The sequence below is a fragment of the Pseudochaenichthys georgianus genome, chromosome 17, assembly GCF_902827115.2.
Source record: "Pseudochaenichthys georgianus chromosome 17, fPseGeo1.2, whole genome shotgun sequence".
Lineage (NCBI taxonomy): Eukaryota > Metazoa > Chordata > Actinopteri > Perciformes > Channichthyidae > Pseudochaenichthys > Pseudochaenichthys georgianus.
The window spans coordinates 11,090,301-11,111,554 of NC_047519.1; the positions used below are offsets into that span (position 1 = coordinate 11,090,301).

Consider the following 21,254-nt stretch of genomic DNA (forward strand, 5'->3'; position numbering starts at 1 on the left):
CTTAGGAGTAAGGAAGAATTATTCTCTGACAATAACATTTTGTTTTTTTAGCAGATTCAAACTGAAGCTGTGCAGACAACACAGTCTCACGGCATTTCGTGTTAAAAAATATGACTTATTGATTTCAGTATTCTGAGGCTCTGAGCCCCATTTATTTTCCTCGCGGACGGCAAAAAAACTCAGACATTATACAATTTAAAATAAAAGGGATAGGCTTAGGCTTAGGGTAAGATATTGAGTAAGAAAATGTTTGTATGAGCCACACAGCTTCTGGTATTCCAAGACCCAACCGAACAAAAAGACGTGGTGCAGGCACGAAACATACTACCAATAGAAATACATTGCTTTTAAAATCGTTCTGTGTGGCACGAAAAAAATGCGGAAATCGTGTTGGTGAACACGAATCAAGGCAAGGCAAGGCAAGGCAAGGCAAGGCAAGGCAAGTTTATTTATAGAGCACTTTTCAACGCAAGGCAATTCAAAGTGCTTTACAAGAAAAAAGAAAAAAAAATGAAAGACATTAAGCATTAAAAAAGAAAAGCTAATCAAATAAACATTAAGAAAAAAATACATGGATAAAAGTTACAGTGCAGTCTAAAATATAAATAGTTCAATTAAACATTACAAGAAAAAGTACATGGATAAAAGTTACAGTGCAGTTTAAGATAAGAATAGTTCAAATAAAAGCAGAGACAAAAAGAAAAGTCTTCAGCCTGGATTTAAAAGTAGTCAGAGTTGCAGCGGACCTGCAGGTTTCTGGGAGTTTGTTCCAGATATTTGGAGCATAATAACTGAACGCTGCTTTACCATGTTTAGTTCTGACTCTGGGGACAGAAAGCTGACCAGTCCCCGAAGACCTGAGAGATCTGGATGGTTCATAGTTTAGCAGGAGGTCAGTAATGTATTTTGGGCCTAAACCATTCAGTGCTTTATAAACCAGCAGCAGTATTTTGAAATCTATTCTTTGACACACAGGAAGCCAGTGTAAAGACTTCAGAACAGGAGTGATGTGATCCACTTTCTTAGTGTTAGTGAGGACTCGAGCAGCGGCGTTCTGAATCAGCTGCAGCTTTCTAATAGATTTTTTAGTGAGACCTGTGAAGACACCATTGCAGTAGTCGAGTCTACTGAAGATAAAGGCATGGACAAGTTTTTCCAAATCCTGCTGTGACATTAGTCTTTTAATCCTAGATATGTTCTGTAGGTGATAGTAGGCTGATTTAGTAACTGTTTTAATGTGACTGTTGAAACTCAGGTCAGAGTCCATGACTACACCTAGATTTCTGGCTTTATCTGTTGGTTTGAACATTGCACACTGAAGCTCAGCGCTAACTTTTAAACGTTCTGCCTTGGCTCCAAAAACCATTACCTCAGTTTTATCTTTGTTTAATTGGAGAAAGTTCTGACACATCCAGTCATTGATTTGTTCAATGCACTTACTCAGTGTTTGAATTGGAGCATAGTCTCCTGGTGAAATTGTTACGTAAATTTGTGTGTCACCTGCATAGCTATGGTAACTTATTTTGTTGTTCTTCATTATCTGAGCCAGTGGTAGCATGTAGATGTTAAAGAGAAGAGGCCCCAAGATGGAGCCTTGAGGAACCCCACATGTCATATTTGTCAACTCAGATGTGTATTTACCGATAGAAACAAAGTTGTTTCTGTCCTTTAAGTAGGATTTAAACCAATTTAGAACTGTTTCCGAAAGTCCCACCCAGTTTTCCAGTCGGTCCAGTAATATGCTGTGGTCAACAGTGTCAAACGCAGCACTGAGATCTAATAATACTAACACTGAAGTTCTGCCACTGTCTGTGTTTAAGTGGATGTCGTTAAAGACCTTTACAAGAGCAGTCTCAGTGCTGTGGTTTGGACGAAAGCCTGACTGGAACACATCGAAACATCGAAAGGCAAGGCAAGTTTATTTATATAGCACTTTTCAACACAAGGCAATTCAAAGTGCTTTACAAAAAATGAAAGACATTAAGCATTAAAAAAGAAAAGATAATAAAATAAACATTAAAAGGAAAAATACATGGATAAAAGTTACAGTGCAGTCTAAAATATGAATAATTCAATTAAACATTAAAAGAAAAAGTACATGGATAAATTAAAAGAAAAAGTACATTTAATCAATAGATTCAATTCATTTTGTGACTATAACACAAAATGCCGTGAGACTGGGTTGGTGAAGGAAAATGTATTGCATGTCTGGATCAATTTCATTCTGGCCCTCAACCTGAACTACAAAACTCTTTTTCCAGGTGTATTTTTCTTGGTCCACCAATCAAAGCACAATGTCATCAGATCAGTCAAAACGTTTAAAAAAGTTGTCTCAAGACTCAGACTTGAATAGATGAATATAGAGCGAGCAGGTGGTTAGCCAACGTTAGCATAAAGACTGCAGCAGACAAAGCTAGCTTGGCTCTGTCCTACGTTTCAAAACTCCCTATTAAACATGTTATATCTTGCATGTTTTATTCATACAGAAAATACAAAAAAACTACAAGTTGTGGTTTTACAAGTGGTTAAGTGCTGAAACGTCAGACCTATGTTACTGTGCCCAGTCGCTATGCGCCAGGAGAAACAGCAACACATAAAACCTCGGAAACCACAACTCGTGATTCAACAAGATAACGTGTTAATTAGTGACCTTGATATGTACTGGCTGGTATTTCTTTACTTGAGTAGATTCAGTATAGCTCTTTCCCCATGTTTTCGTTTTCTTGATGCTAACACAAGCTAACGGCCTGGGCCTAGCTTCACATTTAGCGTAACCAACACACAAGACTGGAAGGCCTACTGGTATTTTCTTCTCCCTCTGGTAAAGAAGGAAAACAAACACATTGTCAAATTATGAGCTTAAGAATAAATCAGATCAAGTAAAACAGGGGTGTCAAACTCAAGGCCCGGGGGCCAAATCCGGCCCGCGACTTCATTTTATGTGGCCCCGCAAGAGCTTGCAAAGAATATAATACGTATATTATACGGTTACATGCCACTTTACAGAAGCAGGTTGCCCATAAACTACATGTCCCACAATGCATCTCGTTTTGTGACATGCACACTGAAGAGACTTGTGCTTTCAGACGTAATTAATGACTAAGTTATTATCCTATCCGATACTAATCCAATTCAGAGGCAATAATGTAATATAATAGGCTACATTATTTTATATATATATATATTATATTTATATAGTTACAACCGGCCCTTTGAGTGCAACCTTTATGCAAATGTGGCCCGCGATGAAATTGAGTTTGACACCCCTGAAGTAAGACAACAATTATCCCTAACAGGCCACAAACACAGCTGAAAATGTCAAGTGCAGGCTCAAACTCTGTCTTCAACAATCTGAGCCCATGCCATAGAGTTGTATTGAACAGTTAGCGTACTTGTTCTTTAACTCCAACACCTTCCTGTCCCAACTCTGCCTTTCAGACGTCGAGACTATATCCAACCAAGAGACGTACTGTGGGATGCTCCATCACCACAGGAGCTGTAACTGAAGTCTTCCAATAACTCTGCCCAACAGACACTGAGCTCTTACATTTTAAATAGCCTCTTGGGGGTATGGAAATGCATGATTATCCCACAAAAACCAAACCACTGGGAATTCAGACGTTGGTACAGTGAAGGTGACATCCCTGGCTCTGGTAAGGGGGACCACACTCAGGCCTGTATACCACAAATACTGGGCTAACAGACCGGGGATGGCCGAGTGTTCGTGCAGTGTGGTCCTCGGAGAACCGCTGCATGTTTCAGAGGTGAAAGCCCTCTTTGTCCCTGAGTGAAGCATCACTGTCAATGAGTTCCACCACCGAGATGGCACCGGGATCGGAAGATTTGTGGAAGAAGCTGGCCCTGCCGCTGTTTGCTGAAAGACATCTGCTGTGCGGGGAATGTCCGTGAGAGTGACTCATTAGGCCCAATAAGTTCAGTGAGCGTCAAGCAGCAAATCAACAGACAGGAAGTGGAGCTGTTTTCTTTGAAAATAAGCACTGTGACAAATGTTTTGCCCTAACTGGGAAAGTTAAACAATTCCATAGCTAATTGCCCTTTTGATTTAAAGCTTAACAGACACTTGTTTAAGATGGATGGTCACTTGAAGGGTTCTGGGAAGTCTCACCGGGCTACAGTTTCCACTCTCCCATATTAGTCTAAAATATACAGAAGAGGGATGTTTAATTTAGCTGTGAAGCGCACAAGCAAGCATTGAGATTTTTTGAAACAGAAGGAAGGTAATCTACGCACCAATCACATAACAAACAACAGAGCATTTCAGCCACGAGATGTGAGCTCCAGTTTCAGCTGCCAGGTAACAGATCTGTTGAATACATTTATTAGTGACCAGAACATTCAGATGGTTTTCATTGTTCATGCGGTTGGCATGGAAAGCTTGTTTATTCTAGACTCGAACCTTGAAACCCTTTATCATTCTAATGGATCTCTTACAGACATATGACCTCAGAACACTGCAGAGTCGGCATTAGTCAGTGAATTGGAGGACACACTAATAGTCTGCAATGACTGTTAGCTGTATGATTCATAAGATTTCACTTATTGTGATAAATGGCTTGAGTCATCGAGGTCTGTTTAAGGCTTCAGGACCACCTGGAGCAACAGTGCCAAAGGAGCGACTGCTTTGACGGCTCGACTGTTTTTACACGTTAAAACAGAGAAAAACAAAATGGGCCTCATAGCTTCAACGGGTTCAACGGGGGGCATGAGCCAACAAGCCACAGGGCACAACAGAAGGAACACAGAAATGTTTTACATCCAGTCCAGTGAACAATAATAAAAAACACTTAGCAGCACAATCTGCTCCTCATTACATGAAGTAACATAGTTTGCAGCTTTGTTGGTATAATTGGATGGGATACTTCCTTCCAATCCAATTTCATTAAAACTATTACGGCAGTGTGATTTGTTGGAAGGAGGTCATGGAAATTATTAAAGTACTATGGACAAACACAATGTTCTTAATAGTTCATCCCCAGAGCATTCTTGGAATTGATAAGTGTTGCACGTCTACCCTGCTGTACTTCTCATCCTCTCTAATGAGCCCATGTTACATTCTCAGTTTATATCATCTTTTTTTAATAAAGCTTTCTCAATCCAAACAATTTGTTGGGGCTGCCGTAAAAACTCATCCTGAACTGCTTGCAATAGTCACGTCATTTCTTCCTGGCAATGGAACTTCTTATTGCACTACATGTTGCTTCCAATGCACCTTGACTTTGCTAAAGTTAAGTTTGATGACACTTTGATAAAATATGTCCAGTTTATGGTCGAGTTCCTCCTTTTACTCAGTTCTACTGTCACAAGATGTCAGTGGACTGGACCTTGCAGGATTTGAACCGTACTATGCTACCATCTAGTGGTGAAGTAGTGTTACTACCTATCCATACCACTGTAAAGGAGAACAGGAGATGAGCCGTACTTTTTCATTGATTAAAAACACTTGCTGACATTCTGTTGAAGTTTATGATTAAATAAATTATATATCGAATTGCCAGGTAAATGTAATGATAACATTAATTATGTAGGATTTCTGGTTTGACAGAAACATGCCTTTTGTGCAAGGTAAGACATGTCTTCCTAAAAGTTTGTTTTATGAATTCGGATTAATTCACATCTCATTTCAATTGGCAATAATCAATAGTTTTGTTTTTTTTGCAGTTCCTATAGTTTGTTCTGGAAATGGGGGCCATTTCTCTGATTTTGTGAGAGGGTTTTACAGCTGAGGTTTCTTTACCTGAGTCAATATCACCATAGTGCATTTGAGACTTCCCCATTTCCAAAAAAAAGCTGAGATTTTCCATTGAACTTCATATTCATTGTATTAAGGGAGGGGAGGCATGTGGCACCGTGGATAGAGCCTTGGTGTTGGGTTCAGGGGGTCACTGGTTCAAACCCCACTGCAGTCAGCATGTCGTTGTGTCCCTGGGCAAGACACTTCACCCCAAATTGCTCCTGTGGGGATTGTCCACAGTATTGAGTATGTAAGTCGCTTTGGATAAAAGCGTCTAACATGTACCATGTAATTAAGTATACGTTATGCTGTTAGAAATGGATGTTGGTCAAGCTCCCACATGTTTTCTAAATTAACTGCAAGTACATGCAAACAGCTAAATGTATCCACCCTGTCATGGACAACATTCAAAGAGTAAATACATTGTAATTACATAGTGATTATAAAATGTACATTTTCAGAAAGCTATAGTCCCTTTCTCAACAATATATTTCAGTTAATGAAAAAAGTATTTGGATAATAATGACATTATGGCAAACTATTTGTACCATGTCCACCCTGTCATGGAAGGCTTGCTGACAGGGTGGACATGGTACAAATAGTTTGCCATAATGTCCCACACATGTCCCACCTGATGTTGACGTGTCAGAATATGCAGCGCAGCGTGTGGGACATGCCAAAATCACTTACATCCAATGAAAAAATAAGGTATAAAATGAAGGAAGCATATTTCAAGAGACTTATCATGTGTGTAAATGTTTCGCCATTGATAATAAGACTTCAGAGTTGCATTATTCTGCTACATTTTCATAGTAACTGTGATTCTGATGGAGACACCAAAGTTACTTCATAGTGATATTGACCCACCTGTGGAACATTTATAACTGAGCTGCTCCAGCGTGAGGTTGCCACAAAGAGTAACTTGCAAAACAAATACTTTTATATAATATCGGTGATTGTCTTAAATACAAATAGAGAAGTTTCCTAAAATGATACAAATGTTTTACCCTGCAAAGCATTTTCTCATGTAATGATGCTCTAAATATTGTAGCCTACTTCTTGCCGAGCTCAACCTCAAACCTTGCCCCATCTTCTTTGGCATTGTCAGTAAAATAATATGGAAATATTGTTCGAAATGTATTATTTAGCATTCTTTACCAATTACAGAATATCAGAGGAAAATTAATATCGTGAATCTATTGATTATTCTATCCACTATTATCCGCAAATTGGTAAATGAACTTGTTTACGTCCTGTTCTTCCAAAAATGACCTGCTTCAATAAAGTTTGGAGATAAAAAAAAGGGAAGCCGCTGTCGCCGCCTGATGACGTCATGTAGGCCTGTTTATGGACGCCATGGCAGCTCATGCTAGCGAGCTCGAGATTGCAAAGAAGAATTTAACTGATGCAATTGGCGATAATGTCAAGCAGTGAGTAAACCGTTATATCTGCGTGTTTTTCTGTATTTGGTGTTTGTTTTTGTATCTTTTCCTTCTTGCTTTGCTACTGAAATCTGAAGTAATTTGCCATTAACGCTAGCTAATAGCTATGTGGAAACTAGCAGCTTCCTAGTGTTTGCAGCCTGACTGCTAAGCAACAGTTATCATTAAGCCACTAGTATTATTATACAGTATTTAATATGTGCTCCCAGGAGGAAGAAATGCAAATAACTAAAGTTGTAGGTTTGTATGAATACTGCTTGTGTATCATGAATTAGCATCAATTCAACTTTGTAGATTTCTCCTAAATACACCACAAGTGGGCATTAGATAATGCCTCGTTTGCATTTAAACAAAACATTTAATAAAATATTGTAGCACAAAACATTCCTCAATGTGATGAACTGGGGAAGTACATATTTTAACGTTTTTCACCTGTAGTGCCTTGGAAAATGTAAGATATTTTTTTGTAATGCAATTATTTTTCTTTTAATGCCTGTTGACGGTATTTTTCTGAGATATGTCCAAATTCCTTCTGTAAAATACATTTGACTCTAATATATCAAGCAAAATGAATCTGGCTTTATCAAATGTTTAGATTTTCTTTTCTGAAAATGTACGCAAATGATCACATAAGTTGATTCAAACAGCATTTCAGAAAACGTGTAATAATACAAAACAATTGTCTTTATAATTAAATTAGGGTATTTAATAGTGATTTGTATTTTTTATTTACTCTGTTCTGAAATTAAAGGAATACTGTAAATTAACCTTAGCTCTTAGAGTAAGATGTTTTTATTGATGTTGTCTTTTTGTTGCCTCTCCTCGCAGTTACTGGGCGAACCTGAAGCTTTGGTTCAAACAAAAGATCAGCAAAGAGGAGTTTGATATTGAGGCACGTCGTCTGCTGGCTCAGGAGAATGGTTAGTAAGCGCAAAAAAATATTTATGGCCTATATTTTGAATATATAAAAGTTTAAGCTATCTGAATTGCTTACATTGTATTTTCCTTCCTCTGCAGTCCATATTCACAACGATTTTCTCCTGGCCATCCTCACACGCTGCCAGATCATCGTCTCCACACCTGGTACGTTTTTCATTTTTTCATATATTTTTATTCAGATTTTGCATTGTATTACAAATTAGTACAAACACTCACTCAGCCCTTACCCCCAAACCCACATACACACCTGCAACAGAGAGGGTGATGTAAGCAGTAATTAACACAATTAATAAAAAATAAAATCAGGGATAAAAGAGAAATCTAAAAAATAGATATGAAAATATAATTGTAATCATTGGTGCACAGTAACAGTAGTAGCAATTGTAATTTATATATTTATACAATTTAAAAAAAAAAAGTGTAAGTCCATGAGGCACAGAGATAGGTTTCTCAAGTATTTTACAATATCAATTCGAGTGCTACATGGACACAAGACTAATAATAAGTAATTCATGAGATGGTCTAAGGATATGGATATATGACGGCTATAAAGGAGAGATACAACCAAATGAATACAGTAAATGACCAAGTAGATTTAAGATCAAATCAAATAACAAAATTGCAAATTGCCTGGACCACGTGGTGACCACACATACACGGGTTTACGGCAGCAAGGCCGGGTATAATTCTGAAACTGCACAAGAGTTCTGATTATATTACATGTCAAAGATTTTTTTTTTTTACTTTTACTAACACAATGTTTTGTACATTAACTAGCCAAGTTTATGTTTCACATTTACTTCAATACCTTCGGTACTGCATTATCGTACACTTTGAGATAATAAAAAGTGGTTAAGTTAATTTGTTTAGTGATGGAATAGCAAAGTGTGTGAAATAGTATTTGATGAAAGACATGTTTTGCCCACCCACTGCAAATAAGCACATTGTTGGGTTTTAAAAGTATACAAGCCTGTTAAGGGATATCGATGTTGTCTAAATGTGTCTTAAGGGAACCATTGTTTTAGATGTAATCTGCTGTTTCTTTTTGCTTCTTTTGTTCCTTTTAATGTCCACTAGAGGGCGCAGGGCCGTTACAGTGGCAAGGTGGCTCTGCTTCAAAGCCTGGGAAACCAAAAGGAAAGAAGAAATGTTCCTCCAGACAGAAATTTGATGTAAGTACTTATTGTCAGAAGGTGATAAGTAAACAGCAGCTCTGTCAAATGTATTTCAAGTAACTGCTTAAATAATGTTTATTTTATACACTAGTGGCATTTCATCAATCAGTAGGTGCATTCCTATTGTATCATTTTGATCTCTGTATCTCTTGATTGCGCCCTCAGCATCGCTTCCAGCCTCAGAACCCCCTGAGCGCCGCCCAGCCGTTCAGCCCCCGCGAGGTGGGGGGTGAGGAGGAGGAGCTGCGCCTCAGTGCCCACACCCTGCTGCTGCCCACGCGGGGCCAGCTGGAGGCCCGCATGATGGTGACGGCCTTCGAGCTGGGCCTGGACAACATCACAGAAGACGCCGTCAGCAGCATGACCCACGCTGTCGAGGTTTGTATCAACTGTCATCAACCTGTGAAGGGTACAATGTGTAAGATATGACCAGAAGCACTATGTTTGAACTCAGCCAGAGAAGACCCCATCATCAGGGTGTTGATCTCAGGAGACTGACCTCCACACTGGATCCGCAATGTGTAGCAGAGAAACATAACAGGCACTTAATACCCAAAATAGTAAAAGCGTGGTACAGGAATAAGTCCTAAAACCAGAGAATTAGTTTCATTATTTTCCAGTTACCTCGTCTCGAAATCACTGATTTTTGGTTAGATTCCTGAAACAAGGTATGTAGTAAATACAAGTTTAAGAGATTATCACATTTTGATCTACGTCAGTAAATCCCCCACTCCTGAATCTAGAAGATTCTATGAATCATAAAAAAAGTGACTAAACATCATTACGCTTAACATAAGCCAACTTTAGCTTAGCAATGGTGACGCACAGCTATTTGCATTAGTTTCTTAATAGTCAGCGTCAGCTTTTTACTTATTGCTATTGTATTTACGCTTCAACTATTATAAAAGTGGTGTTAATATCTCGAGACTAACCTTCCTGCAAAAAATATATATAAATATACATGTGTCCGCCACAGATCCTTATTTTGCAATGCTAACTTCCGTGTCGGTCTAGGTCAGGGGTCTGCAACCTTTTTGACCAAAAGAGCCATTTCGCTCCTTTTTCCCAAAACATTTTTTGTCTGGAGCCGCAAAACATATTTCATAGTTTTTTATTGTTATATCCGACAAAAACTACAGTTTTTTGCATTTATTAGGCTATTTATTACATGATATAAAACTGTTAACCTCTAATAAGAAACAAAGAACTTTTATAAGGAGAATTAAAAATAATACACAGGCCTACTTTAAAATAAATTAAACACAGCACTTGGGGAGCCCTCTGCACATTTGAAGGAAAAAAAAACATTATTAAAATGGGCCCACTTTGAAATAAATAAAACATATATCTGCACCCTAAAAAGAGTTAAAGGTAGGGTAGGTAAGATGGAGAAACCAGCTCGAGTGCGCTAGAATTTGAAAATACACAACCGGAAAAAAATATGCCTCTTCCTTCAGACTTCCTCACAGAGCCCCGCCTCCAACACACACGAACGCGCACATGACCAATGAGGGCACGAGATAAGTTTGTGCCCAGATGGAAGGCTGACAGGCAGGTAGGCCATCCAGTTACTTTAGCCGGCTCAGATGATTGGTCGTGCTTTTTACAGCGCTACGGCTTCCACAGATTAATTTTTGAATGTATTTATTGTCAAAGCATTTAATATATTCATTGCTATCGGGACGTTAAGAGCATTCCATGGAATGTAACAAAAAGTGTTTTCTGAAATAAATTACATACCCCATTGAATGATGACTGAAGATCGTCAGCTGGCTTCCTCTCCCTCGTAAAGGCTGCACCACCGTTGACAACATATCAAACATACCGGTAAACCAGCATCGTTTGCTGTGAAAGCAGATAACTCTGTCCACGCAGAATTAAATCCTGTGTTCCTCCGGTACTTTTCTTTGATTTATCCATAGTTCGCTCATCGAGCCGGGGGTCAGGTTATTCGCCTCCAAGAAAAGGCGCTCGCGCGGGACCGGAGCAGGATGTGACGCATATTTTAGTTGACCTAATTAAAACCGTTTTGTTTTTTATTTATGTGTCACAGTATCACCTCAAAATACAACATACGAAACATTTTCAACCATGCAACAACATATAAATAGTCCTACAAATACTTTTATTTTATTTCCTTCTTATTTTTGTCTAAGCTCAAGGGAGCCAGAGCAGAGGGCTTAAAGGGCCGCATGCGGCCCGTGGGCCGCGGGTTGCCGACCCCTGGTCTAGGTCATCACTGCACCAATCTAAGAAGCACGTTTCCATATTTCACTTTAACCTCTGAGTTGATCTCTCAAACAAGTTTCTACTTTACGGCGCAGTGTATTGAAAAGGTTAATGTCACAACTCCCGGTTCTTGAAATTCATTCGAATGTAGTAATGTATGTATCTACATGTATCAAGTAATTTGTAAGCAAATGTCTTTCATTTCAGAAAAAGCTCATGGAACTCTACTTGTCATTGGCATCCTGTAATAAACTTCCCTGCTGATTAGGATGGTCCTTAAAATTGAATGTCGGAAAGTCTAAGCTCCACCCCCCAGAATTCATTCTATTAGTTAAGAAAACTCCTGGTGAATGTTTTCCTCAATCTGACAACATGTACCCCTCCCTCATCAACCTTGAAGTGTAGCCTCAGTTGCAGCATTCATTCATTCTGGTGAAGTTGCAACATTCACCAGGAGAGTTTTCTGGGGGTTGGAGCTTAGACTTTCCGACTTTCAATTTTAAGGACCCCCCTACGTGAGGCTAAACTTCAAGGTTGATGAGGGAGGGGTAAATGTTCACCAGGAGAGTTTTCTTGACTATCATAACGAATTCCGGGGGTTGGAGCTTAAAATAAATGAATTTGAAAATGTACATGGCACTAAGGACCAATGCTTGAAATAGATGGAGGCATATATATGTATTGACACCTCTGTTAATCCAGGAGATTTAGCAAAGCTTGACCTTCTGCTCCGATGTATTTCAGCACCACTTGAAAGACGTCCTGACTGCTGTCATCACCCGGAGGAAGGCGTACAGGCTACGAGACGGACGCTTCCCCTACGCCTTCGGGAGTGACGTCACGCCGCAGCCATATTTAAAGAACAGCCTCGCTGCTTACCACAGCGTCACTGAATGGTAGGGACCACTGTGTTCGCTGATCAGCAATGTGCAGGTTTAATACAAGTCCAGTCCATATTGATTTCCTTTTTTTCTCCAGTCCCCCTCCAAGTGCTTCCCTCCCTGCTGGCCCGCCCCCTCAGGTGTCACCTGATGACGCCGAGCAACAAGCTGTGCACTTATTGGCTTGTTCTGCTGACAATTTCCCCGCGCCCCTCCCTCCAATCAACATGTTTGATCTCCTCGAGGCTTTACAGGTAAGAGACACAGGGGATGTCAGGATACCAGATATTTAGTTGTCAATAGCGATAACGGTGACATTGTCTTGAGATTCACAATACCGATTTGTTACCACGTTAAACAAAGTGATGATTCCTATGTATTTCTTTATAATGGTTTGCATAGTGGTTCTACTTAGGAAGTTAAACAGGTCATAATCCCTCCCTAAAATATTTGTTGTGTTGCTGTGAAAATAATGTCTGTATTCTCGACCCAAAACTACATTTTACAGAAGGACATTTCAAATGTTCATTATATTGTTAGGAAAAGTCAATTTGACTGAGTAGAGCTTTAATGCAGCATATTTTAACTTCCTGGATCCTGATGATAATTAAATGTGTCTGATTAAACTGAATTGAGACACTGGCCCAATTCCAAACCACACCCTACCCACTCCCACTCCGTGACGGAGTGACACTCGCAGCTAAACGAGGCTCCCTCCTGTCAGATGGAGGGAGTAAACACAGCAGCAGGCTTTGGGACCGCCTCCCCTCTCTCCGGCAGAAACAGGAAGTGCCGTAACTCTATGGAACAATGGTTTCAAATCAGCATCTCTTTGACAACAATTTTAAATTAATAACTAAAATAAAACTAAACATCTTTAATTGTTACTTTTTTGTAAAGCTCTTTTAGTTTTAAACCTGATGTTTATAAACTTCTTAGTTTTTGCAACAGTCTGTAAATATACACAACTTTATAATAAAATGCACACATTTACCTTTTTCTAGACTGAACACAGGTTTGATCCTAAGTTAACATTTGTTTGTGTTTATCATGAGGTCGTTAACATCGCAGTTTATCAGTGGATGTTTGCTGGAACTACTTGTAAACAGCTTGTTTCCTGACGGACACACGCAGCGTTGAGTCCGGTCAGGTAGAGACAGCAGGTGAAGTCAGGACCGATGCAGACTCGCTGTTTGAGGGCCACTCCCCCTCCACACTCGTTGGTTTGGAACAACACTTAATGTGGCGGACCCTCCGCGCAAACGGGGGGGTCGTGTGTAGGGGTAGTGTGCAGGGGTCTTCAAATAAAATTCAACGAGGTCCAGTTAGAGAAAATGTCCCCATGCAAAGGTCCGGAACATCAAAATGTCGCTGTTGCTTTATGAATTAGTGTGATATATATTGAAGTAGCTTTATCAACGTCTGCCTGTAATCAACAACTGACTGCCAATCAAATAAAGAAATTCATAAACAACCATATTTATTGTCATTTAACATTGAACTATACAGATATACAGTAAATACTGTGGATATGTGTAATGTTCCTCTCGGGCTGCATTTATAAATAAAATAGCTTTTGAAAATATATCTTAAAAGTGCTTAATTTTAGATATAAAAAATAATGTGTAGCAGCAGCAATTTGAGTTTCCCTTTTTCTTAGTTAACCGTTTCACATCATGCCTTAACAGTTTCAGACGATTATAGAACAATATCAGTCTTTACACATCATAACAATTGAACAGTTTTAAAGTTTCTCTTTCTTTCCCTCTTATATTGCAGTCCCTCACTCACTTTCTTTTAATTCAGTGCGAGAATTGAGCTGGAGCTTGTCCTGCCAGGAGTTTAAATCTGGGCTGAAATGGTGTCAGGGCCATTCTCATACACATGCAGGTGCTCATTGGTTAGCCTCGGTTAGCCTGCCCTGGAACCATATTTAGTATACATTTTGATCCTGGTGGACGGATCATATCGGGCTCTGAGACTGCTTATTTGTTGTGACCTCAGTTCTGACTTGAGAGGGAATGTTTGGTCAAACTCTTTGTGTGTTGTCTCATATGCCCCTTTCACACCAGCGCTTTTTCAGCTCCGGCTCGGAGAGCAGCCAGCACTGCAGCGGTCGGTAAATGCTGCAGAAACACATTAATAAACAATGAACCACGGCCCTCTGGAGCAAAGTATAAGGTTGGAGAAGTCGTTATTCAATTTATTCTGGCTTCGTGTGATTAAAAGCAACACGATCATCGACCCGACGCAGTTCCCCGTTGTTGTTGTTGTTGTTGGTGTTGTTGTTGTGAGCGCCGTAATGGCTGCCGTTGGGGAGCAAATCAGCGACGTCATGACGCAGCAGGGGCAGCTCTGGGGAGCCAGTGGGCGGTGTGCACAGAGCGGGAGCGGAAAAGGGAAACCGGAGCTGAACCAGAAAAGCTCCCGCTCGGAGCTAGAAACTGAAAAGCGCTGGTGTGAAAGCTGCAATAGTGGCGTTTTGGCACTTTTAATGAGCGCCACGGTCTCTGAACAAATGAGACACACTGGCTCTGTGCTCCCAGTGGGCAGGAGGAACATGAATGAGTCCACTCAGGGTTAAAAGCTCTGTTCTCACTGTCCTCTTCTTGGAGAGCGCCATGTGTAATTATTTGTCTCTCCCTGTCTGCCGCTAACACGCCTGTTCACTCTCCTCTCCGCTTCTCTCCCTGTATCGCTATTTATTCTCTTCACTCACTTTCCTCTCCGCTTCTCTCTGCCACTCTCTCGTCTCTTCTTCTGTGTTTCTCTCCCTGTATCGTGCTCTCATCTCCTTCTGTGTTTCTCTCCCTGTATCGCTCTCTCGTCTCTTCTTCTGTGTTTCTCTCCCTGTATCGCTCACTCGTCTCTTTCGCCCCCTGTCGGCGGCGGTTAAAATAGAATCGCCCCGTCAAAATTTAAATCCCCTATTAATTTATTGATTATAGGTCCGGGTCCGTATAGGTCTGGATCCGGACCGCGGTCCGCCTGTTGCTGACCTCTGGTGTAGGTTGTAGTAGAGAGGGGGTGGTTTGGAATTGGGCCACTGTCCGTCTCCAGGCCTCACAATACCTGTGGAAGTGGTACTGAGGTGTCAAATCTTCTTGTAACATTCCTGTAAGGGACATATGCTCATGTATGATACTGGTCCTAGCATCTGGATCAGATTTAGCACTTAGTATTGAAACAACCAAAAGGAAACTTATCAAAGCATTGTTAATATTCAAATGAGCATATAACCTATGGCCATAGCTCCATTATTAGTAAGCTCCAATTAGTAATTGCTCATTTTAAATGCTTTTAAAATAACCTTTTTTTTATCAACCTCCTACTATAAATATTTGTTATCAGACTAAACCTTCATGTCAGAGGAAGGCGGGACTACCAGTGATTGCTTCAATGCAGGCCTGACTCATCTCGAACAAGCCTTCAGATTGTAGAGGAGGGGGCGGGGAGGAAGGGTTGGTTGAGGACAGAACAGCCAATTGCTAAATGTAATTGCAATAGCATGATTTCAACCAGTAGAGGGCAGTTGCTTTACATATTTATGTAGAATTCTTTATATTAAAATGTAGACCTGAATACTTCAACAACACTACTAAATACCAATATACATAGTTTTAAAAATAGGTATGTAGAACCAGGAGGCAAGAATCCTTCCTAGCCTCGGAAAACAAAGAATTGTGGAATAGGTGTGCAGGTGTGCGTCATATGCGTGGCCCCGCCTTAAATGGAGCGCGATCTCTGCCAAAGATTTGGAAGTTGGTCCGTGCACAAAGCATTGTGGGGATTTTAAGACCACACATGTGCAGCCTCGAAATTTCCCTCAACGAAGTACGCCGGCCTCGATAGAATTCCAAGTATCCTGGACATTGGAACAATCCTTCGGCGGGACTCGATGACGTAGTATCCTTGAAATAGTGGCTCTGGAGCAGCTTTCCTCGTCATTGAGAAACACCCTATGAAAGATTTTCATTGGTCATTGGACATGCGCAGACACTGCTATGATCGCTGATTTGTCTGGCATGCCCAAGTGACCATCAGGTGTGTATGCTTAAATGTCCTCCTGAAACTCTTTTCTGATGCAGGTTCACCACGGTGTGATGCCCTCCCACACCATGTACGCCCTGAACATGGAGCGCATCCTGTCGCGGCTCTGGCACCCGAGCCACGAGGAACTAGAGCAGGACCACGTCCACCGGCAGCGCCTCGCCGCCAAGGAGGGCCTGCTGGTCTGCTGAGAGCCTCCGACAGGACTGTGTGTGAACTGTGGGTGTCATCACGAACCAAACACATTGAATCCCATCTTTGAAATGGATGGGAAACATTGTGTAATTCTTTTTGTATAATACCTGCAAAATCACATCCCTGTTGCACAAAGGGATGAAGAGCGATTCGAGCAAGATGAAACAAAACCTGTTGGACAGTGGACACAGATTTGGTCTGGCAAATTATTTTTCCTTTGTTCTTCCAGCCATATTGGCAGTTAACCATCATTTGAAAGGTTTTATAGTGAGAAACTGATTCTGTGGAAAATGTAGGGTCTTCCATCGGCTACAAGCAGTGTTAATGACGTGGAGCACCACAACGTAGGCCTGTCGCGATAAATAATATTATGCTTCCGAAAGCCAAAAACAATTTAAGTATATTCAGGCATCAGAAGGTGAACAAATATTTAAATATTATGAAAGGATATTCAACAAAAAATGCCCAACCACGTATTACGTAAAATAGACCTAATGACCAATGTCTGCGTTATTAAAAACAAACGTGCATGTAAACAATACCGGCAATATCAAAGCATTAGCAAAAATGATCAAACTAATGTCAGAATATCTTACGACACGCCCATAACGGTAATATTATTGAGGTCTTAAACATATATTGTTTGTCTAATAATATGTCGACGATAACATAATTATCATGACAGGCCTACAACAACCGTTAGAATATGTCCTTTCAAACAAAGAACACTCAAGCTTTGTGTACATCAGGTAAAAACATTCAAATATATATATATCACCCTGTACATTACACGCAGCTGTTTTCACTTGTTTTGGCTGATTAGGCCTCATCTCATGTTAAAGCGGGAGACAGCGCTTTGATGAGAGTAAGGTGAAGTCCCCTGACTCGATGCACCAATTGGAACGATGCAAATTTCAATTGTTCCGCCTTAACAGGTATGTCAATCAAGCGCTGTCAGCACAGGATTATTGGAGAGGTCTAATCAAGACATAAGTGAAAACACCTGGGTAAGTTCATTGTGGGTGTGTGGGGCTCTTAAAGGGGAATACTGCATAGATTTACATTTCCAATTTTTTTTTTTTTCGAAAGCCAAGGAAAATGTTATTAATATTCATCAACATGAGCTACTTTCTCAAAGCCAGAAGGGTACATCTCAAGCCTGGTGATGTCATCAGGTGGATGATGTCATCAAGGATACATTCTAGTCACTCCATAGGAAATGAATAGGAGACTGGTTTTCTGGACCCATTCAATGTTTATTTTATTTTAAAAATAGTTTAATTCCATCGTACTGTTCTCAGTTGTGAAACAGAAAATGTCCCCTAGGTGCTCCTAATGTGTCGTCTATAACATCTTCCACAATTCATTTCCCATGGAACATGTTTACTAATATGTGTTGACTCTTAGATCAGAAGAATAACTGGTATGAATTTTTTTAATGGGTGTAGTTCCTCTTTAAAATGCCCCTTTTTGTCATAACACTCGCCCCTCATGAATACACCTTCTTTTTTTAAATGTCTTTAAAGTATTCCTAGAGTATTTACTGGTGTCTGGTTTAAAGGTCCGTGTGCATCCATCAGTGTTGGTCCACAATGTGTATGCAGATTAAGCTAAATTTCTTTTGTTATTTCAGTGCACTTGAAGATGTCTCATTGCCATGTTAGTGGGCAGCATCTAGTTCAGGTTGTATATACATTTGTACATTTTTCTTTTCTACTAAAACCTTATTTTGTAACTCAACTACAGTGCAGAAAATAAATAAATCTCATTTTTGTACAAGTAGTTTATAAATTGAGTATTCCTTGCGTAAAAACGCATTGTGTTCCTCGTAATACTACTAGAGCTTGTAAACAATTGTGCTTATGCTTAGGGTCCTCGGCAGCTGTAGTGGTAGGACGGTGAGTCACCCGTCCCAGTGCGCATTGTGAAGTCCTCTTGCCATATATGGCCTCCTGCTGCTCACTTCCGACACCTCACCGTCCAATCAGCGGCCGAGTAGCTTCACCAGCCATTACACAGTGCACTGGTGACTCAATATCCCGTCCGCCCCAGTTCCTTCAATAACAAACACCTCTTGCAAATGCATTAACACACTATTGAAGAGTAAATTATTCAGATAACACACATCACGCGTGTCCAACATTTTATTTCGTCCTATTTACATTTCTGAAGTGCTCAAAAGACAGCGTACAAATATTATTACAAAGTGTTATTTCGGGTCTAACATTAGTTACACCTATATCACAAAGTTGTATGAACATAAAGGTTAAGAAAGTAAGGCAGTTTTTCAGTTGACGCTACACACACCGATAAGAGTCCTTGCGAAAAGGTGTGGGACATGTTTTTGTTAGTGTTACTCTGTACATAATGTAGAGTCGCTGGTGGGATGCTCAGTGCTTGACTCGATAAGCTGCTACTTGATAGGCGACAGTTCGTTCACATTGTCCATCTGCAGTTTGAACGAAAAACAGCCTCTGGGTGTCTGTGCATGGGACTTAACACATTTAAAATGAGCTTACAGTATTGCCACGTTACCTTGGCTTGACTGAATGCAAATATCATGTAGTTTTGAGTGAAAAAAAATAAAAAAAGACAGAAATATCTAACAAGTCACATCAGAGTATAAACTCTGTCCGTATTTGCTCTGTAGTAATTCATGATCGCACTGACCATTCACAAAAATCGTCAGTCTGTATAGTCTGCAGAAACTTAGTGGATTCAGCCTGACTGGAAAATGTGTTGGAGAAATGAGCTGAGGCCACTCTAAGCTGCATTTGGTCCCCAAGAAATGTCCCTTGGACCTTTTTCCCTTGGCAGTCTAGTACGCTTGGAGCTGCTGCGTCAGAATAAGCTGGCAGCCGCTGTTGACGTGGTCCATGACCTTTTGCTTGAGCAGAGCCAGCTCGTCCCGGAGCACGTTAGCAGAGGAAACCAACTCCGTGTTTTGGTTCTTCAGGTTTTTCACCCTGTCCTCCAGCCGGGAGATTCTCTCCAGCTTCCTTTTCCGGCACTTGGACGCGGCCACCCTGTTCCTCATGCGCTTCCTCTCCGCTTTGATGCGCTCCTGGTTCTCCATGTTGATGGGGGAGAGCGGCGGGGTGTCGCCAGACATCTCGGGCACCGTCTGCGGCTCCTCTTTGAGTGCGGAGAGCCGCGCCGCCGCCCGGTGGTGGTGGTCCATGTGGTTGTGGGACGGGTAACTTAAAGGGGAGTGCCTCTCGCTGGAAGCAGGTGCAGACGCAGAGCCCACAGCCCGGCCGAAAGCCCCTAAGTTTGTGTACTCTGGTGGGTCGCTGCGCACCGTGCAGCTGTAGGGAACCCCGCCGCTCTCGGACGCAGCAGAGCCGGACACCATGCTGTTATTAGCGCCGGTCTGAGCGTCAGGGTGTCCGGCGGGGGGCTGCTGGTGGTAGTGGAGCTCAGCCAGTGCTCTCACAAACCCCTCCGCGAACCCCTCCTGCTCGTCAGTGATGTTCTTGGAACATACGAACTGAGTCGGGGTGGGAGTAGTTAGCCCGGTGCAAGACTGTATGATCAGTCTCTCCAGTTCAGGCGAGGCCAGCTTCAGTAAACCCACGTCCGGGGACGTCAGGATGTCCAGGGCCTTGGCGCTCAGCTGGGGCTTGAAGTTTTTCGGGTCGTTCAGGTTTAGCGTCATGGTCTGTTTCAGGGTTTTGGGGTTGAAGCCATACACAGTGGGCCCGTCATGGTGGGAGCTGGAGGCATTCACTGCTTCGTCGTAAAACGTCGCTTCCATTTTCCTTGACATAAAGTTTCTAAATGTAAACAACTGAAGGGAGGTCTATTCTCCTTTTTAAATAACAGTCGACTGTTCACATGTGTCCTGTGACTCCCTATCTCTCGACTGTCTTGTGATAGTGTCCGCCTATTGTTGAAGTTCAACTCACTTTGACAACTTCGTGTCCTGAGAAAACTTTCCTCTCGTGAGCCGCGCGCTCAACGACAAAAAGGGTTGTTCCCCCGCTCGAGCCTTCCGTGTTTTCACACCTGAAAATATCCGCTTTGATTGTTTCTCCTTCCCAATAAGCACAAACGGTCCTGAATAGGGATAATACTTTCTATCACTTCCAACGTGGAGACGAACTTTATCCACCTCTAAGCTGCAGCTCTACTGAAAATAACAATGATGTCATTTCTACCGTCTCTGATTGGCTGGAGACGGTAATGTGGGTGGAGTATGTCTAATGACATGCAGGTTGCTCTGACAACTAGCCATATCCCCGCCCCCCGCGGTGGCTTCTGGGATTAGGTAATGCAGTCGGTGGAGCAATGTACTCTGGGATTACGTAGTGCTTTTGAATATTTAGTTACCCGCTCAATTATTAGTTACCCAGCATCGTGAAGTGAGGGCTTTACCTTGGAAAACACACAACAGCAAATCCATGTACCTATATCATATGATTCTGATAAGAAACGTCAAATTCTACAAATCATTAGATAAGAAAAAGGGTCAATTCCGTATCAAAGTCCATTGTCTATTCAGGCTATAGCTAAATCTAGTTATGAATTAAAAATGAGTGATGTTGTAGTAGTTAGGGATGGAAGTAATACAATTAGGTCACACCTGCAA

General features: G+C 41.2%; 2 protein-coding genes across 2 annotated transcripts; one reads left to right on the plus strand and one right to left on the minus strand.

Moving 5' to 3' along the window:
* The first annotated feature begins 7,092 nt into the window (after nt 1–7,092).
* Nucleotides 7,093–18,445, plus strand: tada1 (transcriptional adaptor 1). Its single transcript, XM_034104342.2, has 8 exons — nt 7,093–7,182; nt 8,023–8,114; nt 8,212–8,277; nt 9,211–9,305; nt 9,474–9,686; nt 12,282–12,433; nt 12,516–12,672; nt 16,507–18,445. The coding sequence occupies exons 1-8, from the start codon at nt 7,100–7,102 to the stop codon at nt 16,657–16,659; spliced, it is 1,011 nt and encodes a 336-aa protein (XP_033960233.1). The 5' UTR covers nt 7,093–7,099; the 3' UTR covers nt 16,660–18,445.
* A 348-nt stretch (nt 18,446–18,793) lies between these two features.
* On the minus strand, nt 18,794–20,803 carry LOC117462217 (transcription factor Jun-like). Its single transcript, XM_034104343.2, has one exon. It carries the CDS (start codon nt 20,430–20,432, stop codon nt 19,482–19,484), a length of 951 nt encoding a protein of 316 aa, XP_033960234.1. The 5' UTR covers nt 20,433–20,803; the 3' UTR covers nt 18,794–19,481.
* Between the last annotated feature and the right edge of the window lie 451 nt (nt 20,804–21,254).

Bases quoted from the DNA above. Each gene is read 5' to 3' on its own strand.
- tada1 (XM_034104342.2), top strand. From the start codon at position 7,100: ATGGACGCCATGGCAGCTCATGCTAGCGAGCTCGAGATTGCAAAGAAG. The intron at 8,278-9,210 runs GTACGTTTTTCA...AATGTCCACTAG, and splicing joins GATCATCGTCTCCACACCTG to AGGGCGCAGGGCCGTTACAG. The intron at 9,687-12,281 runs GTTTGTATCAAC...GATGTATTTCAG, and splicing joins GCATGACCCACGCTGTCGAG to CACCACTTGAAAGACGTCCT.
- LOC117462217 (XM_034104343.2), bottom strand. From the start codon at position 20,432: ATGTCAAGGAAAATGGAAGCGACGTTTTACGACGAAGCAGTGAATGCC.